General features: G+C 42.6%; 1 protein-coding gene across 2 annotated transcripts in view; it reads left to right on the top strand.

Annotated features, from left to right (window-relative positions):
- Positions 1-2,956: 2,956 nt before the first annotated feature.
- WASL (WASP like actin nucleation promoting factor) overlaps positions 2,957-12,102 on the top strand; it is a 54,134-nt gene continuing 44,988 nt past the window's right edge. For both annotated transcript variants that reach the window (XM_054173809.1, XM_009896155.2), the window contains exon 1: positions 2,957-3,373. In XM_054173809.1, the coding sequence (XP_054029784.1) occupies positions 3,254-3,373 (120 nt within the window). In that variant the 5' untranslated portion in view covers positions 2,957-3,253. The remainder of the gene's footprint in view (positions 3,374-12,102) is intronic.

The following is a 12,102-nucleotide window of genomic DNA, read 5'->3' as shown; positions in this document are numbered from 1 at the left end:
CTGTGTTGGGTTTGAAATCTACACTAAGAATTGCCCACCACCAAGGAAGGCCTGCCAAAGACTTCACCAAAAGCTCAGCCCAGCAACTAGGGGCAGATTCATGAAAGCGTCATCGTGTGCTAGCACTTGTGAGTGCTAGAATTCGGTCAGAACAAGAACCTCACATGCTCCCACCTGCTGGTATTGAATCCTCTGCTGTTCTGGAAAGCTGTCCAACATCTTCACATCTCCCTTTTTTCAGCATTCTTTGTTTGTGTCAGTAGTACATTACCTGTAACCTTTCTGATTTTCTCCTTGGAGTATCTGCTTGGCATCCTGAGTAGATTGGCCTTTAAGGATCTGAAACTATTCTTTTTAATATTGGGGGGGGAGCTCTCTCATGTAAATCTTACTTTTCTGTGACAAGACACATTTCCACACATTTTTAACACACTTACATTTTTCATTTACAGGTTAGACAGAGGTTAGAAGGGTAAAACTTGGAGCCAAATTCTGCAGTTGCAAGAGAGTAAACTCAAAATTAAGCCAAAAACTTAGTCACAATAAACAAAAGAAATGTTGGCAAATCCACAAAATAGATTCAGAGGAAATTCTTTTACTAAATTTTTATGCTTAAAACATACACCAGAAAATATTGTGATAGTCATTTGCATTTGATTGATATACTTGTTTCAAATGATGCTTGCAAGAACAATATCCAGCTCTAATGTGACACTGAAAGAAAACAATGATTTATTTATGTGGCTGTTGCTTTATTCCACTGGGCAAGCAGCATTTAGAGAGTTGCTGCTGGCTGGTGGGTCCTGTACCACTAGATAGCCCATTTTCCTGACAGCATGGGAGAGGTATTTGAGCCTGGTAGTTTCCAGCATTACTGCTTTTGCATAGCTGTACAATTATCTACAAGCCATTCTTCAAGATACTGCAGCTGAGTGCCCTGCACCCAGTGAAAGAATTTGGTCCTACAGTGTTTATAGAGTGCATGGTTTAATATGATTGCATTTGAATGTCTGTAAAGGTTGTCAATTCAATGCTTTTGACTAAATATGGAAACTTCCTCTCAGAAAGACTTTATTTAACTGGTGACTTCTAGATACAGAGGGTGAGCAGTACACTATAAAGCCAGGTTACAAACTTTCAGCTTTAAGCAAACCAGCAAGCAGCTTTGGCTTCAGAAATTTTATTACTCTTCATTAAATGCAGAAGAAATTGTCTATCACTGGGAAGTGTGAAAGGGAATGAAAAAGATTTATTAAAGATTTACATTTATTAAATTTATTTTATTAAGGTTTATTAGACATTTTATCATGCACTTTCTGTTCAGAGCAATCTCACTGCTGCAGACTAAACAGACTTAAAAGAAGCCCTGACAGATTTGTTTAGAAGCTACTGTTCTCCAACAGATCCCAAATCATGTATTAGTTTTACAGAACTTAAGGCAGAAGGATTTTGAATTCCTTCCATAGCAGTCACTGTTTTTTATTATTATTTTCAGATGGTAAGATACCTAAAATACAAACATGAACAGGAAATCTACTATTTTCTGACTTACTGAGTCCCATCCTTTGGTGTAAAACCAATACGTTATAGAATCGCCTGGACAAATCTGTTCAGCTCCATCTTAAAAGCAGTTCAATTTTGTGCCCCCACTTAATCCTGCTGGAGTCATGTTACAGGTGGACAATTTAATTATCAAAAGGATACAAAGGTAACACATTCTCCACCTAAAAACACTGAGAAAACTAACAAGGTGCTCACTTGGATGTCTAATTTTCACCTCTGCATGCAAGAATACCCAAACCCTAAACCTATACCAAACAAACACAAAACCCAACAAAAGCCAACTAAAAAAACAAAACCCCAAAACAAGCAAACAAAAAGGGTGAATTTTTTTTTCTCCTTTTCCTGAAGGCCAGACTAGGCATAAGGCAGCTGTGTTCTGGAACTTCAGGCTTGGAAAGATCTTCAACCTCATCTCAGCTAGCCGAAGTCACAAGGAGAGAAGCAGAGGGAAGGGAAGTTTAGCTGACAAAGACTGCCGATACCCGATTTCTCCTCAGCAACTGACCCCCAGAGAGCCTGAAATGTCTACTACTATTTTTAGGTATTTTACTTCAAACTGTTGCAGCCTGTGCTAAGCAGTGTGATGGCTGACACCCCCCTCCTGCCCCTCTGTGTGACTGCACACAGCCAGGACTCCATGAACAACGCACCCCACGCAACACGGCAGGGAAAACCCCAACCCATCTGGTAATTTGTATAGCAAACCGTGAAGAAACAGTTTCCTTTCTGTTACAAAAGGAGAAAAGATTTTTGTGTTACGAATACAATCATGCTTCACACAAAAAAATGTAAGGGCTTCCAACACACCCTCGTCCTGGCATCTCTGCATGAGGCCTGGCCACCCACCACACTTGCTCGGCAACAAGCTTCGGTTCAGACAGTGGTGCGATTCAACGGATTTCGGCACCTCGTCGAGCTCCAGCTGACTCCAGTCACGGACGTGACCTTCCTCTGCCTCGGGCCGGGCCAGCACAGCTCCGCAGTCCCTCGTCCGCGGCGCCCCGGCCGCCCTCCCCTTCACGCCCTGGCCCTGCGGCTCCCAAGGCCTCCGAGACAGCGCCGCATCGGTCCCTGCCGTGTGGGCTCCATCTAGGGTAGGAACGCTGGTGACCGCTCCTTCCTCTTCTTCCTCCTCCTGTCCTGCGGTTCCCCGCCTCCGCCCAGCAGCGGCCGAGCCGGCCTGTCAGGTACTGAGAAGAGCGCCGGCTCTCGCCAGCGCGCTGCCGAAGCGCGGCGCAGCCCAGCCCAGCCCAGCCCGGCCCGACGGGAGCGGAAGTCGGCGCCCCCCCCACTCCCTCCCCGCACAGCGCATGGTCGCGGCGGCAGCGCGCTTGCCGGCCTCCCCTCTAGCTGCCGCGCGTTGTGGTCTCGCCCGCCCCCGCTGCCATGTTGGATCGTGGGGCCGCCGGAGCCGGGCCGGAGTTGGAAGTTTAGCGTCTCTCGGAGGGGCGGGCGCGATCGGCCGCCAGAGTGAAGCGGCACCGGCGCGGCAGCCACCCTTCCTGGAGCCCCCTCTGCGGGCCGCCGGTAGCTGGCTGAGACTCCGCCGCCCTTATCCACCTTCCTCCTTCCACGGCTCTGAGAGGGAGGCTCCGCGATGCGGCTGCTGTGAAGCGGCAGCGGAGGAGGAGGGGGCCGCGGGCACCAACAGTCGCAGGGCGGCGAGGGCAGCGCCGTGCCGGCCCTGGCCATGAGTGGCAACCCCCAGCAGCAGCCCCCGCAGCCGCGGCGGGTCACCAATGTAGGCTCCATGCTGCTCACCCTGCAGGAGAACGAGAGCCTCTTCAGCTTCCTCGGCAAGAAATGCGTGGTGAGTCCTGGCCCGGGCGGCAGGGAGGTGAGGGGGCTGCCCGTGGTATTCCTGGGTTGGGCATCCCCGCGTCTGGCCCGATCCTGGACGCGGGGAACGGGGGACCATAGTAGGCAGGGGGTGTATGGGGACAGGCTTGCCGGGGCGCAGGGAAGTTGAGGGCTGCGGAAGTTTCAGCTGCCCCGTCTCGACGCCCGGACAGGAGGCGGCCTCCGCAGGCCTCGCACCCTGCCCATCTCGTCTGCAGCACCCCGAACGGTGGGAGTGAAGTGGGGTACTGGGGGCAATGAACGGCGGTGGCCACGGCCGTAGCGCGGGTGGCAGGGCCCCTCGGCCAGCCCGGCCCGGCGGAGCTGCCTGCCCCGAGCGCCGGGCCCAGCCTCACCCTCTCCGCCGTGTCAGCTCTGGCTGGAGCCGTGCGCACCCGGGCGGCTCCGAGACCGCCTTCAGCGCCGGTGTGGGTTCTGTCTTTCCGTGCTTCCCGGTTCATCGGCATTGAGCTCCTGAGAGGCGCCCACTGGAGCTCACCCCTGCCCTGCAGCTGACCCATGCTCTGCAGGGGACACCGACCGGCGAGGGAGCAGTCGCGGGGCTCGGTGACAAAAGTTCAAGTGCTCGGGAAGGCTGGGACAAGCCCCAGGTGCACCTGCAGTACAACAAAGCGGTGTTGATGAAGTTGTAGGAAGGCTCGTATCGGTGCTAGGCCTGCTTTGAATTCAGTCTGTGCTTTTCCTAGCCTAAACAACATGTTCGTGTACTCAAATACTACACCTTTTCCTATTTGAAAAGGCAGTTTAAAAATATAATGGTTAAAAGAAAAAACCTTGTAGTAAACGTGTCATCAAGTATATCAGTAAGTTTTTTTCAGAATACCTTCTTGCATATAAAACTGTATTAAAATTGTACTTATCTCTAGTCAAGAACTACTTGAAGGCTTCGAAAGTTAACTCTTTCCTTTAGAAAATAAGTGGCTTTTAGCAATATTGGATTTTTTGAGAAGTGAAAATAAAGAAGAAGCTTCTTTAAAAAGAAAGCAGGTATTTGGAAGCCATTGAAAATTCTGTTACCTGGCTGTCTCCTAGTGCTTTTTGTCCATCACCTAGCATACTAATGTTAGGCTACTTTCTGTAGCGCTATGAAGAGTTTTTAAATCAGGATACCCTCACAGTCATAATGGCTCTACATAATGCTTTGGACTTTGAAATAGTATTGTTGATCAAGCTGACTGTTGCAAGGAAAGCCTAAGATGTAGTAACAGAACAGGAAGTAGGTGATAGTTACATTTGGGTGGGTTAAATAAGATGCTGTCACAGTAGCTAAGTTAAATGGGTCAGGCTGTGAGACTGTAAAGCTTGTTTTTTTGGAAAGTAAGGAATTTATAAAAAAAAAAAGAACTACCTTCAATTAACTAAACTATCAAAAAAATACTTCATATGTTTAGCTCATTAAAGAAATAAAACCAAACCCCAACACTTTTCTCTAAATTTAAAAGGAGTGCATGTGTTTGCATGTGTTCATTTCCAGGGTATTGTGTTATGTTTGTTTGTTTCTACAACTTGCATTTTGTCAAGTGAACACGCTCTTCATTTTTGTTACGTTCAGCTGTAACACTCACCTACTCAAGTTCTCAACTTCTCTGCATAAATAGCATTCTGAAAGCAGACTTTGGAGGTAAATATCCTCACAGTATCTGGGTGTCATGAGATATATGACAGGTTGATAGCTTCATAGACATCACTTGGTTTTTATTTTTCTTGAAACTACACATCCTTGTGGCTTGCACTGAAATTTGGATGACATTCCAATTTGAAGTTCCTTTAAGCCTGTTCTCTTACCTTTCCCCTCCAACTCTATATGCTTGTTAGGTGAAGCATAGGCTCATCTTACTATAACTTATGATAAGCCATAAATGGTGACAATTCAGAAACTAATTCATCAACAGTTTAAACATCTTTGTCTGCTGAAGGGCAACATTTGTCAGAGAAATGGAATGGGCACCTGAAGATGGTAACAGATTTGACTGTCTAGCTTGAATCCATGATGTCTGTCTGCCAGAGCTCAGGGTTCTTGATGCTGTTGACCTTTTCAGCCTGACTCAGTGTTGGTATACTGTACTGAGAAATGCCTTTTTGCTGTAAAGTACATGATACTTGATCTCTTAATACCCATGTCTGAATTATGCATTAGTGAAACTTCAGACTAAATGCTACTTTTTAAGAAAGGAAAACCTTACAAGTTCTGTAAGATGTTGCAAGCTTGCTTTCCTATCAGCTGAATTGTCTGCACTACCTGGCTGCTACAGGCAGTGTTTCTGTCAGTGTGGAGCATGGATATGCTACTGCGTGTGCTGTGCATCTGCCACATCAACATAATTTTCATTTGTGTTTCACTTGACCTTGTGTTTAGATTGCTAGCGAAATAAATGCCAGAGGAACAGTTTAGATGTTAAACTAGGTACTCTTTTTGTAGTAATGATTTATAGTGTTCTTATGAAGGGCATAGTTCTGTTATCAGTCCTGAGGGGCTTGGTTAAGAAAGCATGTGGCTCTCTGGACCTGATTTATTTCAGCAGTCTTTCCTTTGACTGTTTTTGACTGATAACAAGGTAACTACTTTAGAGTAACATTGAAGACTGAACTACTCAATTTATGTTCTATGGAAGAGCAAAGGAATTTTTCAAGTACCTTAATTTTGATTGAGTACTTGCAGTGTATGAACATAGATAATGACATAGTTTCAATGGCATCTTAAGTAATGATGACTGGGGAACACAAAAACTTACCTGGAAGTTGGCATAGTGGAGAAGAGCCATTGCTCTTTGTGTGTTGCTGAGACTGATAACATTTTGTGGACGACTACTGATACTTTGGGTATCTTTGTGTAGTAGGTTAATGTACATACAGAAGGTTACTGTTTTTTTCTTACTCCCTTTTTTTACACCACTTTCCGAGCTGTAAAACACTTCCCTGAATCTAGGCATTTAAAATTCCTTGGCCCATGACAGATCAGGTTTTCAGAACCAAGGTTCTGGCTAATAGTTGAAGCTGCAGCTACTGTTAATTTGGTTGAAAGATGAATCCAAATGTAGGACTACCATCAGTAGGGATCCGGCTTAAGGTGGCCCCTCAGAACTTTTGTTGTTGCTTAGGCATATAACAGATTTTTATTCAGGTAAATAGCTAAGTTTGTAGAAAATTTTCAATAGCCATTTTTTATCATGATGTAGAAATGAAAGTCTGTGTAACCTTATGCTAAGGTGAGCCATGAAATTACTTTTGTGTATATTAATGAAATATTTTTGTAGCTGTACAAAACTTGGATGCTTTTGATTAACTCTGCTCAGTTATACAAAAGTGAGTCACTTAAATACTTGTCTGTAGGAATAAGAAATAGTTTTGTAAGGGAAAAAAAAAAAGCTGGATGTCCCACTAATTGATTTTTAATTAAGGTGATACTTTAATAATTTACATTGAATTGATCAGTGATGTCACTGATGATAAACTAGTTTATCCTGTAGAAATTATTCTGTGTGAGAGGCCTTAGGAAAGAAAACATGGAAAACGTGCAGTTAATAACATTAGAAGTAGGTAATGGGGTATGGATATTTTATACTGCTCAGAAATGGAACTCAACACTTAGATGAGGTACAATGAGTAAGGCTAGGAATGGGTTGTTATTTTGTAAGATCTTGCCATAGTTGATGGAGTAAACAGGAACTGATAATGCAAAAAGAGAAGTGACACAACAGTAAACTCAGAAGACTGTTTTAACTGCTTTTAAAATGCTTGTGACCAGAATAAAATCTTATGTCAGAGCCAAAGGACAAATTATAGTAATAGTTGAGAGATAACCACCATTCAGGTTTTTATTTTAGCTCTTACTTGATAAGAATTAAAGCTTTTATGAGTAAAAGACAGCATGAACTAAGACTACAGGTCTGAGTAATGGGCAAGTTTGTGTGGCTGAGAAGCGTTGGGTCTCTTCCGTTTGAGTTTCCGCTGCAGGCTGTACATCCAAAAAAGGTTGACATTGTAGCTTGAAAAGGAGTTATCTCTTGAATGTGTAGGAAGAACTGAGTCATCAGTTCAGTGGTGGTTATCACTTTGCATGTATTTTTAAATGAGATGCAGAGGAAGAAAACAAAATATATAGGATAGGGTCCTGTAGAACAGAAGACTTGAGAATTATGCCTGGATTTCTTTTGAGGTCTGTCCCATTCTATCAAAATACATGTAACATCTTCAGATGCCTCACTAGTATCCGCTGGAATCCTTTGCCTAAACAACTTGACAGCAGTAATCTTCCATTTAGAATGAATTATATTTGGTTTTGAAAGTTCCTCTGAACCAAATTTGTGTGTACAAGACTGTTTTTCACAGAAATGGGTCATATCAGACTCTTCAGAGCAGGTGGCTTAGCCATCATACTCACACTGTCTCTATGTATCCACAGTAGGGTTATTTATTGTCAAGGGTTTCTCACGCTTGTTTTTCTCACTACTTGCTATTAAGCTAAGGTAGTGAGCTATGCTGTAAACAGATTATTGCACCCATGGATGAAAAATGTGTTGAGACCACATATGAGCGTGCTACAAGGCATTGCATCTCATAGCTCTATGTATTTGAGACAAAGCATCAACTCACAAGTGTGGGATTCAGTTCAAGAGTAAGAGACAGAAATGCAGGTTTTCAAATCCCATCATTGTCAGTAAACATCACTGACTCTTATCCAAATCTGCTCACCTTAACATAGAAACTTAAATTTTTTTAGCTGAATTTCTGTCTGCTTCAGTGACTGTAGTAGTTGTGTCTGACCATGCTTGTAGCTCATATGCTAAACAGGTAAATTTGTTTCTTGACATGCAATGTGAGTCCTACAACAAATTTTAGTTGTATGTCTCTGTTATGAAGTGTTACATGTTGCTAAACAGAAGGTGATGTGGTAATGCAGGCCTGGAACAAACAGGGTTTCAGTGCTCCTGTATTTTCTCCCGAGCTACTTTGTAGACGTTTTCTCTGTTTTGAAGGTAGTCAAGTGACAGAAGTCTCTTAACATCTCTGTGGTTAGTTGGCTGCCAAGTATACCACTCATACTCTTGATAACATGCTCTGGAATCCTAGTGTGCAAACACAACAGGATGAAAACAATTTGTAGTCACAAGCTGTTGTGTTGTAATTTACCAGCTCCTCACAGCTAAGAGTTGGATGGAAGAATTTAGACTGCAAAGTTTTAAAGTAGGATTCAGATTAACAGTCTTGTTTTGACTACAAGGTTTTCACCAAGATGTCCAGACGGCACTTGATTAGGAGAATGCCTAAGGAAGAGGGAGTTTCTGTTAGAAAATATAGACTGAGTTTACTGTTTCATGCAGATATGTAAATGTTTGTCCTTTAACAGAGAATTGATATGATTTCTCTGTTTTATCTGGTTATAAATATTGATCTGAATCTGTTACCAGTAGAACATTTCCACTGCAAATATTTCCTTGGGGATTCTCAAGGGTTCAGTATAAGCCAAGTTTGTTGCAAGTAGAGGTACGTAAGATCCATCTTAGTCCATGCAATTTCAGGGTAAAAAGGTAATAATGGAGAATACTCCAATTTTAAAACTCAAATCTTTTTCTTTCAAAGGAATTTAGGTACTTATGCCTGAAAAATAATCCTTGTCTCTTCTGTAGAGATTCTTATGACCTTTATTTCTCTACTGTTACTACCTCTAGTAGTCCTGGAATTACAAACTTAGTTACTGCTGTCATTGTTACTTAGTAGCTACAGGTGCCAGCAACAGGTCAGTGCTGGAACAGGGGAAGCATTGAAGTGGTTTGTATATGGGGAGTGAATGTCATCTAGGAATTTTGTTGTTTAACCAACATGACAAAAGTCTTGATTCTTTCACTGACCTTTCATAGTCAGAGCTGTTTGCGTTGGAGACGGGGTTTGGTGAGCTTCTAAGTGCTCAGAAGTAGTTTGCTTTTCATTTAAAGCTGTGGTAGGATTTATGGTGTCCTCTCTTCCAGTGAGCATGTTTCATAGGCTTGTCTCTTGAGGAATCTTTGTAGCACAGAAATAAGTCTCCTGCACTATACCGAGTTTTATGGTTTCATGACCTAATACGTATATAATAAAATGTGGGAAATAACAAACGTGTCACGGGTAGTAGACAGAGTAGCTTATTGGCAGGTTGGGGGACAATTTGATCAAGAAAGGTTGACATTGTTAGTTTGGCACAGAGGGATTTGGTTTTTTTTTTTAAGTGGCCACTTTGCTTTCATTGTAACAGTAAATCATACAAAATGGATTTAGAAAATCTGGAAGTATATCTTCATGGGTGGTTTTAAACAGCCATTTCTCATAACTCAGATGCTCTACAAGATAGTTTTGTTTCTCAGGGTATTTGCTTGGATACATTTCCACACTAAATCCTCTTGCTCTCAGATGTGTTGTTTATGCCTGGATAACCAATGAAATGGGCACAGTAGATATGCAGTTACCTTCAGGGATAGTTGTAGTTAAAGATCCTGGAGTGTGCTGTGATCTTCACATGACAGGAGCAATTAGAAGGGTCAAATGGAAGAAGAAGAGATGTAATACAAACCAGGAATGCTTTCTTAGAAAGCTGCTCACCTGCTTAATTCTTCAGATTTGGTAGTGTATTTTCAGCTACCCATGAGTTGAAGGTGCACAGTTTCTCTAACAGCTCTTTGTGTTCATGCAGTGAAAAACACTTCAGGCATCTCAAATTAAAATGTCCGTGTAAAGAGTGTATGATTCTGGAAGCAGTTCATTAAATGAATTACTCAGTTCCTGTAAGCTTAATGTTCTGCAGAGATCATTGCTGGCAATGAAACTGTTGCTGCAGAGCTTGGTGACATACTGGCAGATTTGCAGATTGCAGCTCACCTTAGGCACTGGCTTTCATACATGCATCCTCACCTTGCTGAGGTCGTTTTCCCTGTACTGCTTATTTAGCTATCCCCACTATACTGACTCTAAAGCAGCTTCCTTTTTCTTAAATGTTGCATTTTCTGAGAAACAGGATTAAGGCACTTTCCAGTTTTCCAGTATCTCTAGGTTAAAAGCTGAAAGATCACATAAAGGCTTGCTAATCAAGGTCATAAGTGTTTCTGTAAGATGCTTTCGCACATGATTTTCTCCTGCACAGTTTAGTGCAGTTCAGAATTCCCCTACACTTACCTAATTTTTCTTCAAAGTGAATGTGCTATTTTACCTTCATCTCCTCTTGTTGATTAGCCACTACACACTACCAGAGTGGTGTAGTTAGATGGGAACGTAACTGTGCTCACTGAGCATGTTGTATGCAGGGGTATTGTGCCTGCAATCTGAAAAACACCAACCTAGTGAAAGAAACTGGGGCTTCCTCCTCTTTAAAAAGATGAAACTCCCTTGCATTTCATTATTTGAACTCTTTAATTATGGGAAGATAACTATTGCCTCTAAAATTGCAAACACTTAAGAAATACATTTGCTTCAAGTGTTATTGATGGTTTTCCCAGAAGTTAGGCAGCACTTGGTGAGATTATGTGCAAGAAAAGTTATGTTTAAAGTAGGGATTCCTAAATAGCATTCTCTGAGTATCAAGTAACAAGACCTAGTGCTTATCTTTCTGTCTAGACTGGAGAACAACAAGAATATTTGAATAGAGGGATTTGGCACTAAATTGTAAATGCATTCTCTCCACACACACACTCCTTCCCCCCCCACAAGGTGATGGCCAAGAGATGTATTTATCTGTATGGGATTTGTAGATAATAAAATAATGAATAACAATTTGTTGTATCAATATCTTCCTATGTTAGGGATAAAGAAATTTAAGGGATGTTTTGCATCCACCTTAGTACATTTCCTAACAGAAGCAATACTTTATTGACATAAAAAAAGTCTTAGTTTCTATGTAAAAACCCCAAAGCTTTAAGGTTATTTTTTTTATAGCAGATTACTCTAAAGTTGGTAATGATATTTAGGAATCAATTTAACCACTATTTCTTCAGTAAGCCCAATCTCCCTGATCTGCTTGCACAGTGACCTCTGTTTTCCAAATCTTGTCCCTCCACTTTAATCAGGGTCTCCTTGCACTCTCTTATCACACCCACTGCTTGCCTTTTTGGTTTTTTTTTTACACGTTTTCTGTCCCAGCAAAAGGGTTTCCTCCCCTTGTTTCCACTTTTCCCTTTGTACCTCAAGTCCTTCCAAGATCTTCCTTTCTTCTTTGAACCCCTGTATCTATGATCTGCACAAAGATCTCCACATAGAAGTTCCCTCCACTCCCTTACAAGTGCTTTGTTCTTGCTGATGAAGATTGTCTTATCAGAGATGCAGTCCTACCCCATACCCTATGCTGGGATAGACCTGGTCTGTGCTCTTTTAACTCAACAAACCATTGCAGGAGGAGAAGAGGAGAGAGTCTCTATGCCAGCCAGCTCTTTGCTGCTGCATACATAAAGGTTCACTTCAGCTTTGGGTGTGGCCATTAGATATTTCCTATTTCATCTTCACTGGTCCAAAGTAATTGTTATCACTATACAAAACAGAACTTTTGGTGTATATGTGAGGTGGAGGCAAAACTGGAGTATGATACTCCTCAGCCTTCTTGCACAGCTCCACCCTCCACTGCTGCTTCTCCAGGCAGGACCAGACTCTCCAGTTCATAAGCTGCTATAATAAGAAATTGTATTCTGGAAGATACAGCTTCAGCAGCTCTGCAGGCTCAGA

This window comes from Dryobates pubescens, chromosome 27 (assembly GCF_014839835.1).
Source record: "Dryobates pubescens isolate bDryPub1 chromosome 27, bDryPub1.pri, whole genome shotgun sequence".
In the NCBI taxonomy this organism is placed as follows: domain Eukaryota; kingdom Metazoa; phylum Chordata; class Aves; order Piciformes; family Picidae; genus Dryobates; species Dryobates pubescens.
This window is presented reverse-complemented; position numbering and strand designations above follow the sequence as displayed.